At 55.1% G+C, this 19,583-nt stretch overlaps 1 protein-coding gene across 9 annotated transcripts in view; it reads right to left on the reverse strand.

Moving 5' to 3' along the window:
• The window catches only part of QTGAL (queuosine-tRNA galactosyltransferase), a 134,253-nt gene extending 115,005 nt beyond the window's left edge, over nucleotides 1–19,248 (reverse strand). For 2 of the 9 annotated variants that reach the window (XR_003427628.1, XR_003427627.1), the window contains exons 1-3: nucleotides 17,888–19,233; nucleotides 967–1,083; nucleotides 767–866 (exon numbers count right to left, since the gene is read on the reverse strand). Coding sequence is in view for 3 of the 9 variants with exons in the window: in XM_027081146.1 (XP_026936947.1) it covers nucleotides 767–866; nucleotides 967–1,083; nucleotides 17,888–17,962 (292 nt within the window). In the remaining 6 variants the exon portion in view is untranslated. Of the gene's footprint in view, nucleotides 1–766; nucleotides 867–966; nucleotides 1,084–2,580; nucleotides 2,759–17,887 lie in introns of those variants that run through there. The other 7 variants (XR_003427631.1, XR_003427632.1, XR_003427630.1 and 4 more) reach the window with 7 other exon arrangements.
• Nucleotides 19,249–19,583: the final 335 nt, after the last annotated feature.

Below are 19,583 nucleotides of genomic sequence, written 5' to 3' on the forward strand. Positions count from 1 at the left end.
GCGCAGTGGTTAAGAATCTGTCTGCCAATGCAGGGGACATGGGTTTGAGCCCTAGTACAGGAAGATCCCACAGGCCACGGAGCAACTAAGCCCGTGCGCCACAACTACTGAGCCTGCGCTCTAGAGCCTGCGAGCCACAGCTACTGAGCCCGCATGCCTAGAGCCCGTGCTCCACAACAAGAGATGCCACTGCAATGAGAAGCCCGGGTACCACAATGAAGAGTAGCCCCCACTCGCTGCAACTAGAAAAAGCCCGTGCGCAGCAACAAAGACCCAACACAGCCAAAAATAAATAAATAAATTCAAAAAATAAGAATTACAGTAAGAACCAATTAAACCCAAAGTGAGCAGAAAGAAAATAATACAATTCAGAGTCAAAATAGAAAACAGACAAAATAGGAAAAAGAAAAACAATATAGAAAATCAATGAAACCAAAAGCTGCTTCTTTAAGAAGATTTTTTTTAATGGACAAAAACAAATCTAATGTCACAAGAAAAGAATTTTAAAAATTAGGGGTGACCAATAATGAGCAATCACACCAGGAATGAAAACACCCAATGGCTTTCTGTTGGGCTGAATAAGTAAAGAATGAGCAGTGGATGTACACAAATCCTTACTGAAGCATAAGAAAGCCAGGCTTACCGTGTCCTTAGTAAGTGGTATACTCAAGTATTACTCAGGATAATTTTCACCAGGATTTGAACAACAGGAAATTATTTAAGTACATAAGTCGATAAGAATAATAAACTAAACACGGTTACTGACCTCCTCGAGGAGAAGGAGAATCGTGCCCTCCAATGACCACAAGGATGCCGGAACCTTCCAGCTTCTCTTTCCATTTTTCAATGATAGTCATAGACTTGTCCTGAAAGCACGAGGACGTTGGCAGGTCAGGAAACTTTCCTCCAAACAGTCAGAGGGGACTTACACTAGGGCTAAATCACCAGCAGGAAGTTCATAAATACCTTACTGGCATCATTAAAAATGGAAAGCTCCATGGAGCCTTCGAAGTCCTGCTGCAAAACAGACCCCAAGCACTCGTCCAGCCACGGTTCAGCGTCATGGACCGGGAGGATAACAGACTGGAATTCAAAACAAAACGATTGAGAAACAAGTGTGGAAACTGAATACTCTTTCCATGGCTCTAATTTACTTCCCCATTACCATCCACACAATGCTTATTTCCAAAGGGCAAGACCTGACTTACAGAGTAACCCAGAATAAGGCTTCCAGGGAAAGAATATGTCCTGACAAAAAAAAAAAAAAGGTGTCTATGCCTCCTCTCAAGATTTATTGTCTTAGATTTCCCAGAATTGGTCTTTTGGATGCTTTTGAAAAGGAAACAAAAATCTGAAAGGCATCAAAAATGTTCCCAATTCAACGGCAAATTCATGTGTTTCCCAATCAGTGGTCAGAAACATCATCATTTTGGTTGAAACAAGCATCTGTGTATCTTGAACCCGCTCATGAAATAAGCATTTTCAGTAAACCATGATGTTAGAGAAACTGCAACAAAGAAACCCTTTTAAGTACCCCCTACACTTGCTTTAACAAAGTATGGGGGCGGGGCTGGGAAAAGGGGAAGTGACCTCCCTCCAGCTCTCTCTTCCTTTGCTCTACTCCGTTTAGGATAGTTTGGCACTGTCCACTTCTCATAGGGCCCACATAAAACAAAAATGTATGAAGTGTACGGAGTAAAACCAGTGAATCTTGACTGCCAACAAAACAACTGATTACAGGATTTGTCTTAATTCTGTATATTACCACATTAAGCAATACAGAATACCCAAAGATAGAAGTTACAGTCGGTCCTCACCCTTGAGTTTATACCCTAACAAAGAGTGGACACATTCCCAAGTAAGAAGACAGAAACACAGGTCATCCAGGTGTGAGCGTGTGTCTACACATGCATACACGTGCAAACATACATACATGCATATATGTACGAATTATATATCTATACAGAATATAGATATTTTAAATCTAAATCTGAATATGGTTATGAAAAGCTCACAGATATAAGCACTGAAAATACACTTCTGTCAAGTTCTTTACTCTGAGGATCTGATTCAACAGTGGTATCCCTTCCTGCATTTATGTTATCCACATAAATAGATCCCTAATTTACTTACATATTTACTTTACTTTGGAATTATTTTTTAAAGGAAAGAATATTTTTACTGTTTTCAAGATCTACAATACAAAACATAATGTTAATTTCTGCCAAAGATGAGCCTTGATTAATCTCTGTTGGCACTCTTGCTGGTGCTTTAACGTTGATTTGGGCAGAGACCCTCATAGGCTGCCCAAGAGAAGCGGCGGTGGTGGTGTGGGAAATGGAGACCCAGGATGGGGAGAGGAGGGAGGGAGGGATAGAGGGGAGCGGAGCGGGGAGGAGGAGGACGGAGGAGAGAGGGACGGAGTTGAAAGGAGAGGAGAGGAGGGGACAGGAGGCGACCGCAGAGTCGGGGAGACAGAGAGTCAGGGAGCGGTACTAGAGCTGAGGGGCGGGGAGGGGCGAGGAGGGACGGGGCGCCACCCCCATCCCCACCTCCCACCCCCGCCAGCCCAGCACCTACCACTTGGACGGGGGCGCGGGCCTGGCCGAGGGCGGCAGCCGTGTACCCGCTGGCCTGCATGGCGCGCGCTCCTCGGGCCGCCCCGCCCACTTCGGCCTACGGCGCGTGCGCGGGCGGCTCGCCGGGAGGCGGGGCCGACGCCGGGCGCCTCCGATTGGCGCAGAGGGACGTCGATCCAGCGGGGACCTGCAGGCAGTGGAGAGGCGCGGCCTAGAGCGGCGGAAGAACAGTCTAGCCACAGCCACAGGCACAGCCGCTCCCCCACCCTTCACCCCGCCACAGCCACAAGCACACGCACACGCCCTCCCCCCACCCCCGCCCCGAGGGAGCTCATCTGATCTGCTCAGAGATCCGCAGTGAAGCAAGTGTTACAGGAATTCTTGGGTTGTGCAGAAGGTGGGGTTTGTGGGAAGATGCTGCGCTGTCCCGGTGGCTACGCCTTCCCACGTGTGTCCCTTCTCTGACCAGGAAAGTTTCTGTGTGAAGAGCAGGTGACGGTCCCCTGCACTGGCGACGGGACGCCTGAGCGGCCCCCTGTGGAGCACCGGGCCCCGGGGCCCGCGCCGCCCGGGGGCCGAGGGGACCACCTGTCACGTCGGTGCCCCGACCCATCTGGGTCAGTGAGCACGTCATAGCCTTTACCGCCCCAAACTAATGTTAAATGCAAATCATTCTACAAAGCAGCAATTATGATAAAGCCGAACTTCTGTTTCATGTCTTGTAAGCATCACTTCAAATGTCATTTTTCCTTAAACTGCATCAATATTTTCAAAGCCTTTTGCACAGATTGAAACGCTTAGGTCAGATGAGTAAAAATGCATCCTATCTACAAAGGATAAGGCACAAAAACAATCTGAGAATTTGTTTCCAAGGACTTGATGTGCTCCAGGGGTTGATGTATTAGGAATAGTTTCATTTTAAGGGACTAGGTAAAAAGTCGCTTGATAGCTTCCAGAATGTGCTGTGGGCTTTGGAGCTGGACTGCCTCAGTAATCAGTGGGAGGAAGAGATAAGGGGTCCCCACGGCGTCTGGCACCTCCACAGCACATGCTATCGGAATTGGGCTTGGCTACTCCTGTCTTGCTTCCTGTACATCTCCTGTTGCCAGAAGTTTGCTTTTCACTGCCTTCCCCCTAATAAAAATTTGGCTGGAGTCTGCTTTTTGCAAACATTCAGAGTGCCAAGAGGCACTTCAGAAGTGCAGGGTTTGCTGAGATTCTTCTCTTCATGGTAGGAACATTCTCAACAGAGGGACCAGACTATGGGGCCTGACACCACCACTCCAGAGGGACACGGACATAGGGAGGATGTGGGGTAGGATGAGGAGGTGACAAAGTCATGGGCCCCTGGAGAGGAAGTGATGCAGGTCTCCCACAGCTCTTGGCTCACCCAGTGACTGACATTTTTCTTTATTTTTAAATGTTGTTTCTGCAGACTGTTGGAGAATCCTGGTTGTATTCAGAAAACTCAGTGCCAACTGCCAGGGCCTACAAAATTTAAAATGCCAACAGCCCTCTTACAATGTGGGTATAGGAAGCAAAGATGGGCATAGGTCTGGACTCGGCCACACTGGGCCCAAAGTCAGAATGAGTCTGCCCTGGGTGCACCCGTGAAGGGTGAGGTCAAGCTTGAATGCCAGCAGCTGGACGTTCCCCTACAGCCCACACTGCAAGACCTCCAAGCAAGTGTCCTGTCCAAGTTTCCTGATGGGATGAACCCCAAAAGATGCAGCTGGACTTCCACTGGGCAGTGATGCTGCTGGGAGGTAAGGAGCCACCCAGCACCATGGACGACAGTGCACTTGGACTGTCGGAGATGGGCTGCCTTGGTGGCCATAGTGCCCTGATAGTAAATCCATTCACGGGGGAGCAACCATCTGTGTGACTGTGTGATGTGCACCAGTGTCCTGTTTTCTACATTCTCATTTTTGTAAAGGCTAGTTGAGACTCACTGTGTTGAGAAGAAGCTGGAGCTGGACTTCTTACCAGCCTTGAGAAATAATGAGGTTTCCATCACAGGAAGCATTCAGTTAACAGCTGGGCAAATGTTTGGTGTGGATTTGATGGGACCATTCAAGTATCACATAGAATGTGTGTCCTGGCCTGGGTGCCCAACCCCTTAGCCCAGAAAGCAGAGACTGAGTCGGGGTCTTTGCAGTGAGGGTTTTTGTTCCCAGGAAGCTGGGGCAGGGGAGTGAGGCAGGGGAGGAGCGAGTCCGGGACCAGCATGATGCCTTGTGGGGGCCTCTATCATGGGCAATTGGAGCTGAACCCTTGGACCTTCCCAGAGCCCTGGAGAGTTGTCCACCTGAGTGTGAGGGACAGAAGCCTTACCTCCCCTGCACTTCGGGATCCCACAGGTGGCCCCCAGCACGGGGGTGCACAGCACATTGCAGGCCAGGTGTGCAGCGGCCCTGGCTCGACTCAGAGTCAGGACCAAGAGGGTGGGAAGGGCTGATCAAAAGGCCAGAGGAGCCTGATGTGTGATCAGGAAGGCAAATGGAAACGCAAAATAGCATCACCTCCAACCACCACATTGTACAGTTAGCACACGTGGATCATTCTGAAGTGATTTAAGCAACTGCTCTTCAAATTCGGGATGACTCACAGGTGGGTGCCAGGTGCCTGTGGGAGCTGCGTGCACAGCACAGGGTGTTAGCGCCTGAACCCCTGTCCGTGAGTTGGATGGTGTCTGGTGAAAGGCCAGGAGAGGCCAGTCAGACATCTTCCTCTGAGATATTAACAGGAAGATGTCATCTGTGGGAGAAAGGGCTTGGATAAATTCACATCTGATAGAACTTGGAGGAGGAGTGGGGACACCAGAGGTTTTAGGGGCCACCAGCCAGTGCTGCTGATGTCACTGTCAAAGCCAGGGCCGCTGGGGCCTGGCCAGATGGTTAGTGAGGAAGCGGGGTGCGTCGTGGGGCAGGGTCCAGCACCGGCTTTCCCCTTTTATGGGGCACAGTGAGAGTCTGGAAGATGCAAGGAGGGAAACGCCAGCCATCCCTCCCTGTGAGGAGCCATCCATTCCCTCAGCCCATGCTGGGCCTTCCGCCTCCTAGGACTGGCCCACACGGAGATGCTGCCCACTCACAGGTCACCAGGCCCAAGAGGCAGACTGGATCGTGACCCACTGATGAGGGAACAGCATCCAGCAGCCACCAAGGAATCAGTGGCCTGGATGTGAATTGGGGACAGCCACTGCCTGGCCCTCAGCACTGCCTCCCTGACCCTGAGACCTGAGGCTGGATCTCAAAGCTTCCTTAACTGGACTTTGTCGCGAGACACTCCTGCATGGGTCTCCCATGCTCCTCCACACTCAGCTGGGCATCCTGTTACCTGGGCTGTTTTGTGAGCAGCCTTGAGGAATGAGGTCATGGTGCCCTCCAGTAGGAAGGGCGGACGTGCAGCATCTGTCTGGGCCCTGTCGTGTCACCCCCGGGGAATGGGGACTCTGGGAACCCATGCACACACGCTGATCCTGACCCTTTGGCCACTGCTTTTACTGTGAGTTATAAACTGCTTCACTCTACCCCAGGAGCCTGTGTTTTCGGTCAGCACCTGGAGAATGTGGCCGGCCAGCCATCCTGTTAGCTTGAAATGAGGGGAAACCTCTGACCCCTTCATGGTTCTGGGCAGCGTCCTGCCCTCACAACCCCCCCTCCCCTCCAAGGACCTGGCCCTGGACCCACCAGCTTGAGGAGTCGCAGGCTATGAAAGGCAGTGAGGAAAATCAATGCATAAAGCCCCAGCATGAGGGGGCGAGTACAAACACTGACACACTTTTATCTTTTCACATTCTACGGCCTTCCCCACGGCTCACTTCCTCAGAGACCCCACTGCCCCGCTGGCCCCATCTGCACGGGATCCTCCCGCTAAGTGCTCACGGCACTGTCTCCCCCTAAGTTGTCGCCTCAGTGGGGGCAGGGACAGTCTTTTTGTCCACTGCCAACTCCCTGCGGCTGGCAGAGTCCAGAGGCCACGTGAGCCGGCTGCCGATGCAGGGCCAGGACGCGGAGGCTGAGAAGTGAGGGAGCTGGTTCCCAAGAGGGCCCAAGTGGGGCCTGAAGGAGGCCGCGGCTGGCTCTGCACACCTGCATCCAGGGCACGTCGGCCCTCAGCCCAGTGGGGAAGCAGAGTGCCCATCCCGGGCGGAGTGCACAGCCCTGCGCCCCTCTCACCAGAATCCCTGAAATCCCCGTGTTGCTTCGCTCACTCTGGGAAGGTAGGTCCGTGAAGACACTGCTCAGCTGTTCACAGGAGCCTCTGACCCAGAATAGCACAGAGGAGGGTACATGCTCAGGAAACAAGGAAGGAAGGAAAGAATGAATGAATGCGTGCGGGACGGTCTACCCGTAATGAAATCTAGAACAGGAGACGGTGTCTACACTGGATCTAGTTAGAGTCCTAATAATGTTATCAAATAACTCAAAATTTCACATGGTCAGTGTAGAAATTGCCAAACACCAGGTGTATTCTGTCTGGATAAACGGCTGGTTATTTTGATCAGGATGGACAGTAAAGTCAGGTGATAATTCAGGCTCTCCCGGAATTCACGTGGTGCAGTTCCAAGTCTGTGGACGCGGCTGCAACCACCCCCCACCACCCAGCCACATCCAGCTTCTCAGGAGTCCCACAGAGTCTGGATTCCAGCTCCTCTTAGAACTGGACTATATGACAACTCTGGGGTCATGCGGTCCCCTCCTGGGACCCACGTTGGCAGCTGGGTAGGGACTCTTCTCTCACATCCCTGCCCTGGTTCCACTGCCCAGGACAAGTGAGCGGAACATCATCAAAGCCACAGTTTGTGTGGACCCCCTCCCCGAGCTGAGCCCTCTCACTGGTCACCGATGTCCGTGACTCTTTCATCTTTCCCCAGCGGGGAGATCTCTCTGTAAGGGGACTTGGCATCGCTTTGGTACATACTGCAAAGTTTTAAAAATCTGTTAAAATGGACGGAGCCCTAAGCAAATAGGAGCGGGTTTAATTTTTTTTAAACAAACACTCAAATGCAAGAGTATTTTAGGGCAAATCTTGTCTTTTGAGGACACGTCTGGCGTTTTTACGCTGCCCATTGTGCTTGTTGGCATGACTGTTGAGCTTCCTGAACTAAAGATACAGAAAAACAAGAAATAATAACCAGCAACACTGAGCATTGCCAGACTTGGGAGGAAAGGAGAATTGGCCCCGAAACACTGGCTCTGGCCAATCTGTCCCAGTCTGACAATTGGTGCTCCAACCAGTGATTCAACAAATCGCAAGTTTGCAACCAGCCCACTGAGGGAGCTCCGTCTGTCCTCTGCTTGCCCACCGCAGATTGGCTGAAAGACAGTTTCTCCTGAGAAGACCCACGAATGTGCGGAGATCTGTTAAATGGGGTTAGAGGCACTGCTGATAAACTCTGTGCTGGTGGCAAGAAACCTGAGTTTCAGGTTTCCTGGCACTGGGGTCCGGCTGTAGGCTATTGGCTGGGCTGGTGAGACTCAGTGATTTGCAGAGGGCCAAGTGAAGGAAGTTGCATGGGGTCTTTATGGAGCTGTGCAGGGCCCAAACCACAAAGCCTTGAACAGGTGAAGGGTTTTTGGCCTCACCTCTCAGCCAGTGGGCCCTTCACTCCCCCTGGAGCCCAGGGAGGCACCGGCAGCCACTGCAGTGCCTCTGAGATGCCTTTGGCTGCCCCCTGGTGAGCTGGGAGCTGCCCGGCTTCTGCATGGCCTTCTAGGTCCTGCCTCAGACCTACCACCCTGCAGTAGCCTGGAGTAGCCTGGCTGTGGAGAAAGGCCTTCTCTGACCGCTGGGCACCCGTGTATCATCTTGCTCCAGGGCAGCGGCAGCCAGTTCCTGGCCCACATGGAGTACTGTGGGGACACCAGGGTGTAATGCAGATCCCAGGGCATCACAGCCTCCCTTCAGCTTCATGTCCTCAACTTCAAAACAGACTAATAATGGCTGCATGCTTGAGTGGTGTGAAGACCCTGAGGGAGGGGCTGGGGTGGGGAGACTGTGAGGGAGCTGCCGGGGCAGCTGGGGAGAAAAGCTGCCTGCGTGGAGTCCACGTGGGGCCCTTGCTGGAGCCATCACAGGGAAGGGTCAGCTGGATGGAGCAGGTCTGAGCCGGGACAGACAAAGTGACAAGGGGAAAGGTCCAGATGGGATCTGGTCCGTGAAGCCTCGAGGAACATTTCCACAAAGCCCAAATCTGGCTTTCAGATTTGGTGCTGACCTCGCTCCGTGCCATTGCCCAACACGTGCATTTGGAGAGCGTGTGAACCAGTACTCCTGGCTGAACTGGTTTAAACTGGCTTTGAAAACATGGGGTTGGCTGGTTGTCAGTGTCCTGGTGAGACCAGTGTCAGGTGCAGCTGAGTCCAGGCCCTGCCAGTACTGTCAGTGGATGTAGCCCCTCTCTGCTCGTGGGTCCCACTGTCCCCGGACGCCTGAGTGGCTAGGAGTGGCAGAGCTTCCTGCCAGCGTGGCACCCACGTCAGAGGCCTCCTCCCTCCAGTGTCAGCAGAACCGACCTTGACCAACTCATTCCAGTTTGCCTGCAACCTTTCTGGTTTTAGCTCTGAGAATCCCACATCCCAGAAACCCGTCAGTCCCAGAAAATCAGGACTGTTGGTCACCAAGCACCAGCAAGAACCAGTGGCCGACAGGGCCTGGGCACGGCCAGGGCTCAGGGGACGTGAAGCTGTTTGACGGCGTCACGGAGAGGTAGGGGCACCTAGTCCCAGGCAGACAGGACTAAGCCTGCCCAACCCCCCAGCAGGTGGGGACAAAGATGCTCTCATGCCCCAGGCTGTGGGGCCTGGTCACCCCTCCCCAGTCGGCTCACCCTGGGAAAGTTTCCTGGCCCAGAATGTTTCAGGGTGACTCTGGGACGTAACAAGGCTTGGACTCCTGACCTTCTGTGGCCATCACCCCCCCCCGCAGGGCCAGCCCTGCCTGTCGACGCCCCAAATGGTCTGCATTACCAGCCACACCATCAGGGACAGATGCGATGTCCACCCTGAGGGACCACAGCCTGGGCTCCGTGGGCCATGTCCAGCATGAGGAACCCCCGAGCCCAGGCTCAGGGACTCCCCCATGGCCCCTCCATCTCCACTCTGGTGAGGACACCCCGAAATGTCACCAGGTTGCCATTTCCTGTGGGATTCCTCCTCTGCATTACCTCTGTTTCTGCCAGGAAAGTGCAAGAACATCTTCAACAGCAGTGGTGGTTGTTTCCCAGACTCAGCTCTGCCCTCCTCTCTGTCTGGCCACTGCCTGGCCCAGGTTCTGCCCCATGACCGTGCACACATGTCCTGGCTGTCAGGGTCCGGGCCACATGTGACCACGAGGTGAGGCCAGTGGTTGGGTCCGGAGGACCCCTTGGAGCTACCTGGGGAACCAGCTTCCCCATGACTAGCCTGTGGGATGCAGAGCCTGCTTCCTGACTGGAAAGGGAGGGGATGGTGAAGGCATAAACCCGTGGGCTGCCTGGTGAGAAGGGTGACACCGAGTTACCTGTCACCCTTACTGGATTATCCCTTGGCTTCTTGTCTGCCCTAATTTGGAGAAACGTTACTAAAAGCAGCAGAGTGCCGTGTCGGCCAGGGTAGGGTCACCATGAGGCCCCAGGCCAGGCCTCTCTCAGATTCCCCTCCTCTCCCAGTGATGGCTGTTTCACCCCTTGGACACTCTGAGCCCAGGCATTGCATCCGGTTGACCACACTGGCCACTCCTGGTCCCAGGTCTGGAGGGCATGGGGGACATGGAGAGCCCACACTGACCAGGCCTGACCCACCCCACTCACCTCGTTCCCTCTGCTCACATATCTGAGGTTGTGTTTTGTCTTGGTGCCCTGCAGGGACTTACGGGGACCTCATTGAAATAAAGGCCTCTGAGCCAGTGAAGAAAAGCAAATTTTAGTCTTTTTGGGAATGAGGTGGGGTTAGGTTAGGTTGGCTCAGCTCAGATTTAAAATGACAAGAAATGGTAACCCAGGACCTAGGAGTGTGGGCAGCACAGATGGCGCTCTGTGGCTGAGGGCCATCTGAGGGGAGACACAGCTATTTTTGCTTTTTGAGGTTTAGTTCTTCCTGCTTGGACATTTGGGGACGTACAGGAAACACGTGGCATTTAACTAAGGGAAAGTGCCTCCAAAACCTTCCTCTTCTGTAGGGAGCGCGCCCGGCGGGGATGAAACCTTCCTCTTCTGTGCCCCGCGGGGACGAGGCACTTTACGTGTGGGCGACGGAGCGTAAAGGCCCAGATGGGACTTGGAAGGGGCATCACTGCTTTGTTAGAAAGCTTGATGATCCTTTCTAACCTTGCCTTTCTCAGAAGGAAAAATCCTCGCAGTTTGCCTAAAATAGTGATTTTTCAGGAAATGATTAAAGCTGCTTATGATACACAGAAATCACCCTTGCAAGCAGAAGAATGGAAAGAACAAAACAAAACAAGACACAAGACAGCCTGGAAGTGTGTCAACAAGAACAGCTCTGCACACCAGGCTGATCCTGGGGGTGCGGTTCCTGGGGTCACCCCAAGGGGCCGCCATCATCACTCCCATGACGTGGGCAGGGGCACAGGGTCACGGACCCCACGGTGGAGCTGGGAACCAGGGACCAGGCTCTCAGCAACAGGCCCTCAGTGCTGAGTACTGGTGATGGGGTCTGGCCCTGAGACCCTCAGACAGCCAGAGAAGGCCCTTCTGGAAGGTGCTGCCTTTCCCTCCCCCACAGCTAGTGTGGGTGCCTGCAGGAGCCTTGGGGCATCGACCATGACTTGAGGCCAGGGCCAGGGCCCGTCCCTCCTCCCACCTCACGGCCCTCGCTCACAGGCACACAAGCCATGCCAGTTAGTCCAGTGGCTTCTCGCCTCTCTTCTGAGGCAGGGAAGGAGGTATTGGAGGCTGGAGTTGGCCTCCCGAGTTGGGCTACGTGAAGGGTGTGGCTGGAGTTCATGCCCTCGGGGAGACAGTGCAGAGGACGAGGGAGATGGGCGACGCCCAGAACATGGCCCCACGTGGCCGGAGCGACGGGCTGAGTAGCAGACACCCAACGGCCATGGGATGCTGTGCAGGACACCTTTCCCCCAGGATGTGGTGGAGACTGGTCACGCCGGGCCTTTCAAGTACACATCTGCTGAGGTCAGAACCTGTCTCTGGTTCAAAGTCCTGTTGAGCACCTACTGTGTGCAGGGTTGAGCAAGACATGGGCGTCTCAGGGAGCTGGACCTGGGGGCTCTCACCTGCCCACCTGCTAGCACCGCCCTGACCACCACCCTGAGGATGGCAGTCTGGCTCCTTCCTGGGGAGGGCCCAGTCTAGACCTTCGCTGGGTGAGGGGTGGGCAGGAGGGCCTGGGCTCAGCGGGCCAGCACCCCAGGAGCCATGTTGCATCCCTGCCTATGGCTGCGGCCTCGGGGGACCTGAGACCCTAGAAAGAGTCGGGGGGACCGCGGGGTGGGCGGGCTGGGCAGTCGCCAGGAAAGGAGACTGTGGACATTCAGAGGCTGGTCACCCAGGGAGATGGCAGCCGCTCTGCCCGCCCTCAGCCGGACTTGAAAGAAGTGAGAACAGACAGAATTCAAAGACGCCAACAAAAGGGCTTCCTGTTGACACCAACAGGCTTAAGTCTTTTCTCCTTGCACCCTCATGCCGGCGCCCCGGCTGGTGCTGCGTCCCCCCGGGCGACACCACGACCACGAGAAGGAAAGTCATGCCACCAGCCCCCAGCTAGGCAATTTGTTCTCTAAAATTGGCCTTGAAATCCAGAACCTGTCCCACAGGCACCCACGCCGGCCTCATGGTCCATATAGCGCCCTGCAGATTTCCTGCTGGGGCCGAGGGTGCAGTGGGGCCTCCGTGGACGCGCCTTACTTAGTTTACCGAATCCCTGCAGAACTCTCCACATGCACACACATGTGCACATGCACACTCACGCACACCTGCAGCACCCAGAGGACACTGGGAAACACACTGACTGTGCTGCACGGCCGGGAGGATCAAGGAGAAATCCCTCCTTTTTCCTCTCAGTACCTCCAGAAGAATTGACCTTTTTTCAACAAGTATTTACTTTTTAAAATTAAGAAGGATGACTTTAAACATTTCAATGAGCTCTCTAGACTCAGTCATAATCTTTCACCTCGTTTTCTCCATCACACGTGAGGCTGGCCGGCAGAGTCTAGGGGTGGTGGGATGGCGCCTCCCCACCAGGAATCAGCGAGGGGCCCAGGGTACCTGGAGTCAGATGGCCCCTCCACGCTCCAGGGTAAAACCGACACCAGCGCTTTCCAGTGGCTGCCACTGCTGCTCTGGGCTAAGGGGGGTCAGTACTGGACAGTGGGGAGGACGGAGGGAGAGGAGGGTCCATGCTCCTGAATCACAAAGGAAAGCAGGGCCCTCACCCACCCTGGAGCCTAGGCACGCACCACCTGGGCCCCCGCAGCCCCTGCAGGGTCCACACCATGATTTCATCAGGTCCATTTACAGATGGGGAACGGTAAATGCAAGTGAAGATGGTTTTCCCCAAATAACATGCAGAGAATGTGTCAGCGCAGCTGCAGGGCAGCCGGACCTGCTGCAGGGCCTTCTTCTGCTCGGGGCCCCGCTCACACCAGCAGCTTTTCAGCTCACTCAGAAAATGGGCCGGAGTAACACACCCAAGTGAGGGATAGGTTGCCTCAAAACCCCAAGAGGCCCACGAGGCTTGTGCCTCTGCCGTGGTTCTGGGAGGGGCCGATGCAGCAGCTCAACCTTCACCTTAGGAAGGATGTCTCAGCATGTCCCACGCAGAGGGAGAAGGCCCCTGAATTTTACTTTATTTTTTATTTTTTGCGGTACGAGGCCTCTCACTGTTGTGGCCTCTCCTGTTGCGGAGCACAGGCTCCGGACGCGCAGGCTCAGCGGCCATGGCTCACGGGCCCAGCCGCTCCGCGGCATGTGGGATCTTCCCGGACCGGGGCACAAACCCGTGTCCCCTGCATCGGCAGGCGGACTCTCAACCACTGCGCCACCAGGGAAGCCTCCCCCTGAACTTTAGTTGAATGTAGTTCCCACCGTCTGACATGCGAACGTCTGACTAGTAAGTCTAGAGTAGTTGCTCCTTACTGCTCACTACTTCCCATCGGCGTGATGTCATCAAGGCAGGGGACCAACGTGCCCCCTCGTGGAAGGGAATGGCTCAAACTCCCCGAGAACTAAATTGTGACATAGGCCTACAGAGGGGGTGTACCCCTGAGCTAAGACAGTGAAGGTGTATCTCTGGCCTTGCCAGCTGAAGGCAAACTGCTTCTGGTGGGCGTTCTGGACTAGGATGGATTAAAAGGCATTTTCCAGATCACTAGCTGCATACCAGGTACCGAGGGATGTGTTAATTTGCTCAGTCAATGGAACCGCAGCTGTTACAGCAGCTGCAATTGGAGTCACCGCCCGGTTAAGTTGATGATAATCCACTGTCACTCTCCAAGACCCACTCTCTTCTGCCAGATAGGACAGTTGAATGGGGATGTGGTGGGAATTGCCAGCCCCCGATGGTGGCACTCATCCCTGCCGTCCCTCCAGGAACGCAGTGTCACTTTGGTTCACTCGGTGGAGGCTATTCTAGTGGCTTCCCTGGCCTTTCCCACCAGAAGAGCCCTCACTCTGCAGGTCAGGGAAGCAATATGGGATTCTGCCAGCTGCTGAGGGTGCCTATTCCAATCCAGACTGGAACTGGGGAAATAGACGCAGGATGGGTTCTGGGACCCGCTGGACTCACTGCGAGGTGGACCTGAGCTAAGATTCCACTGACCACCTGACCTCCGTGAGCCCCACTCTGACTGCAACACCAGTGATGCTTCGGGTCTTGGAATCAGGGTCAGTTCAGAGGCAGCAGCGTGCAGTCATCCTGAAACTTCTGAGCATTTCCTTTTCCCTGAGGCACAGTTATGCTGGTGAAAGGCCGCTGGTCCCTTGGGGAAGAGGGGTGGGGGAGAAAGAGTAATAATATGAATTGCTGGCCGTGTATGGGGGTCCCTCCTTGAGGGCACCTGGCCTCCCCTTCATTTGGGGGCTTCCAGGCCTGTAAATCCGCCCTAGTTTGGGAACTGATGTCAAAGCCACGACTCTGTGTTTATGATTCGGGTTAGACTTTTGTTCACCTGACCTAGAACTTCTTTGCTTACACAGATGGAGTAAGAATCCAGCGGGCTTCCCATCTGTCTCACTTCTAGGAACACCAAGGCCACAGTCTGTGCCAGGTGACCTGCTTCCTCGCTGTCCATCGTGGTGAACACACCCACCTTGATCCTGGCAGCCGAGCGCCCCCGTGGGGCCCGGTCACCCCAGGAGCCAATCACTCTCGCTGCACTTAGGGTTCCCGACCGAGCGGCCGTGCCTCCCACTCTAAGTTCTGACCCACAGAGAAGGGGATCGGAGCCCTTCAGGGTTGCCAGGGCTCCCCTCGAGGGTTTATTCCTCACTGTTGTGGGGGAAGCTGTGTCTGGATGCTCCCAGGTGTGTGAGAGGGTCTCACCTGATGCTCTGTCACCTCAGCCTCTGAGCCCCTTCCCTCTGCAGGAAACAGAGGCAGATCCGGCATTTCCCATTCACTCGCAGGGGGGTCGTCTCTTGGACTGTGTTTCAGCCAACAGCCAGCCAACCAGTCAGAGCCCTTCCTGCCCCCGCACGGCGACCTCAGCTGCAGCCTCTGCTCGTGGGCCCCTGTCAACACCTTGATCTTCCCTCCACTGCACCCCACACCCTCCTCTATCCCCTCGCGTGTGCTCCCATAAATCAGAAGACCCAAGTCACTCTTCCAGAGTATAGCCCACCTCCTCATGGGTCACACCTCGTACCCACCTTCAGCAGCCTCAGGGGAGGCTGTCACCCTTTCCCCAGGAACCACAGGGTTGACCCCCTCAGACGTGGACGTCGGGGGAGAGGCTGACACCACTGCGGGGGGTGGGGAATGCTGCTTTGGGGACATTGCCACGGGGCTGGGAGCTGGGGGGCCCAGCCCACATCTTCTCATGAACTTGACGGTTCTCATGAACCGTCGCCTGGGCCCTGCTCCCAGCTCCCACCCAGTATTTTCTTGAATAAACGTTTCCTCTGCCTTCTTTAAGGAGAGCACACGTCGCACTATGACTTCAGAGGCCAGAAGAACGAGTTTGGAATGAAAGCAGCTCACTGCCTGGTGAGCTCATCTGCGTCCTCTTCAGGGGGCCGCACCCGTGACCTGACCTGACACTCCTCATGCCGTCGGCCCCACCTGCACATTCCCGCCCCAGGTCCCAACACCTGTCCCTCCCCCAGCCCCTGCCTGTGTCCCCTCGACACCATCGCCTGGTCTGCCTAGCCCATGTGATCACCCCCTGGACCCTCCCCAGACCCCCAGGGCCCGCACTCCACACCCATCCTGCACAAGGTTCTGGGGCCCAGGGAAGGTGAGGACCACACAGCACATGGGATCTCACACGACCGTGTCCACACGGGCCACCAGCTCAGCGAGGGGACCCCCAGTCCTCCAAGGCTACCTTCCCTACTTCTCCTGGTTCATCTGCACTGTCCATCCAGAAGGAACCCTCGGGGCAAGTGGACGATGGCCTATGGCCGCAGTGACACCTCCGGCCTTCTCCATTAACTGGGTCATCCCCCTCCCTCCCCCCTAGCCCCACGGCAGGGCCCACAGGCCTGCCCTCAGCCCCTCCAGTGGAGGTAGCCCTGAGCTGCCCAGCCTACTGTGGCCTCTCCCCAGGGCTGGGCGAGTGAGAGGGAGGCTAACTGCACGAGGGGGATGAGGCCCCACCCCACAGGCTCCAGACAAGCGTGTTTTATAGCCGCCCCCGCCTGCTTCCCTGGGCTGAGTCACTGAGGTGCCGGTGACCCAGAGCTGACTCAGGGAGGGCCTGTCCCTGGGGCTCCCAGCTGGGGCCGCAAATGGGGGCAGCCCAGTCCACTCGGTCAGTTCCCAGGTGGTAACAGCACTGTGCACTATCCACTCCATCCCCCACCCCTGTCCCCAGCATGTGCCGCTTCCCCTGGGACCAAGGTGTGCCTGCACCGTGGGACCTGGGCGGGGAGAGCTCAGGTGGGCCTGGGCTCGTCCAGGGTGTGCACAGACCCTCTGCTGAACCTGCCTTCTCTTTTTCTTGGGCAGGAAGGGGATTTCATACCTGGTTTCCTTGAAGGCCAGAGTTTCCCTGGTCACTTTCTCTAAGCCAGATGCCCAGATTCCTGGGCCTACAGAACAGGCCACCATGTGCAAGCACAGGGGTGCAGGGCCACAGGGGGCTGGACAGGGTCCCCTTCACCCTGTGTCCAGCTGTCAGCAGGTGTGGCTGGGAATTCATATGTGAATGGGACTGCTGGCTTGGCACCTCCAGGGCCGCCTGCCCTGGGCTGGTGGGTCCCGGGGCAGGGCTGCGGGCTGGGGGAGGGGCAGAGAGAGGCTGTGTTCCTCATACGGGAGGTTTTGGGAACAACTGAGAAAACAGGAACTCGGACCTCTCTGCAGAGGGATCTCATCTCCCTGTGAGCTCCTCACCTGCTATTGGAACCACAGTGGTGTTGGCACGATCCTGGGGGCAGGCGACTCTTTCTCAAGAATTTAAAGGTGAAGGGTCATGACTTCTGCAACTTATAAATGGCCCAGTGGAAAATGAACAAATGTGCACACAAGACACATACAGATGTGCCCGCGCTGACAGCGGGTGGACGGATCGGAGGGTGTGTGATGCTGGGCGCACGGTACCTGATTTGTGCAGCTTCAGACTTTTGAAAATGCACAACTGGGACATAAATTGGTAACTGCTGTGTCAGAAACTCCCCTCCTCAGGGAGGCAGCATGGTTCTGAGTCCTTCATCAGAAGCTGGTTCAACCGGCAGCTGACTAGGGAGCAGCCCATGTGAGCACCTACTGGGAGACAGAGGAGCATCTACTCCCATTCTCCCGTATGGGAACATACGGGAGCTCCAGTCGAGCGGTGAGCCTGGCACACGGTGAAGATGTGGACAGTGAGGCTGGCACCCATGCACAGAAGCGGGATCTCTGGGCCTGGCCCCTGGCACGCCACCCCCAGCAGCCAGGACCCTGCCCTCTCAGTATCACCACCCTGGAGTCTCCAGGCCCAGGGGTGATCCCAGCCCAGCTCAGGAGCCTTGATGACAGGGCGGGTGCAACTGCACGGTTGTAGAAACGTGCACGTGCTGGGGGCACTGCCAGGCCTGGCCTGTAGCTGCCAGGGACAGTTGCTGAGATGGAGCCCAGCAGGCTTCCCAGGAGAAGTGATGCGTGAGCTGAGTGAGGAGGGCTGTTAAACCACGAGCAGCACGTACTCACCAAATATGTGGTGCGGGGTTGGGGTCCTTCTCCCCCAAGGGGCGCTGCCTCAGGGGACTCCGGGTACAGAGACATTCCTGCTGGTGTGACGGCTGTGGGGTCACCACAGCTCAGCACCTGGCAGAGTGGGATGCTGCTAAGGCCAGGCTGGACAAGGTGGCGATGAGGGCGCGGGGATAATCATACCCCCGGCACTGTCTTTCACTGCTCACCCCGTGCACACACCTGGCAGACCGGCAGGAGCCCCTCACTTCTCCCTCCCACTTTTCACTGCCGCACAGACAGCAAACATGCCAGCAGATTAGGTTAAGTAGGTGATTGCGTGAAGGTGTTTGGGTTGGGGCCAGCCAGCACTCTCCGGGCTGTTTCACGTCATAATTACATGTTGCCGGCTGCAGTTGCTAAATGTTAAATTACAAGCATTTGCTCGTGATCCATCATTTCACCACGATTACAATAATTATGTCCCTATGAGGAGGTCAGCAAAAATGACCTCGAAGGAGGAAACAGAGTGGCAGAAATGATGGAGGCCCGGGGGCTGAGCAGGGAAGGTGCTGGGTCCATGTGCGGACCTCCCTCAGCAGGTGGGGGTCTGGGTGTTTTCACGTGACCCACGTACGTGATTTGGCAAGTACTCTAAAATATTTTTTGAATGCCAAAGAGAGAATTTCCTGGACATGTCTGGGAAAACTTTTAACGTTTTTCTGGAAGTGTCTAGTTTCTAGGGGAGGAAGTTGATTCTTCAATGAGCAGATTCAGGTGACTGGACATTTTGAATAAGAGAATGACCATCAATACACATTTGAAGACCTCAAGACTGGGCAAAAAATGAAAGCATTTACAGCGACTGGGCTGTGTTAGTGTCTCAAAGAACTCATGCTCTGGGGAGAGTGGTGGGGAGGGGGCTGGGAGGAAGGTGCCCCCCACAGGGTCCCGAGTCCTGCTGAGAGTCAGATGGCACCTTGACCCCCGAATCAACATCTGTGCTGAGCCAAGGTTACCACACCCACCTGACATGAGGCTTTGTGTGATGATGTCACACCCCCTACATCTCCCTGAGAATCGAGACCCCACCCACTTTGCAGGTAATGAGACTCAGAAACAGACCCTGACCCCACTGCCCGTGTGAACCAGACCAGAAAGACGGCCATGTCAGATCCTAGGTCCACCCATCACCCACAGGGTCTGCCACACCCCGATGTTCAGAGGCTGGGAAAGGGTGTCCAGCCCCACAGACCCCACCCCAGCGAGCCTCCTTCCTCGGGTGGTGGGTCCCTGCCACACTTAAAAGAACGACTGGACTGTCTTACAGAGTGAAGTAAGTCCGCAAGAGGAAAACAAATACCATATTGTTAGATATGGAATCTAAAAAAAAGAAAAAAAGGTTCTGATGAACCTAGGGGCAGGACAGGAATAAAGACGACTTGAGGACACAGGGAGGGGGAAGGGTAAGCTGGGACAAAGTGAGAGAGTGGCGTGGACATATATAAACTACCAAATGGAAAACAGATAACTAGTGGGAAGCAGCTGCATAGCACAGGGAGATCAACTGATCAGCTCGGTGCTTTGTGACCACCTAGAGGGGTGAGATAGGGAGGGTGGGAGGGAGACGCAAGAGGGAGGGGATATAGGGATATATGTATACATATAACTGATTTACTTTGTTATACAGCAGAAACTAACACAACATGGTAAA

This window comes from Aethalodelphis obliquidens, unplaced genomic scaffold, assembly GCF_003676395.1.
Source record: "Aethalodelphis obliquidens isolate GAN/ISIS:26980383/991018 unplaced genomic scaffold, ASM367639v1 scaffold44, whole genome shotgun sequence".
In the NCBI taxonomy this organism is placed as follows: domain Eukaryota; kingdom Metazoa; phylum Chordata; class Mammalia; order Artiodactyla; family Delphinidae; genus Aethalodelphis; species Aethalodelphis obliquidens.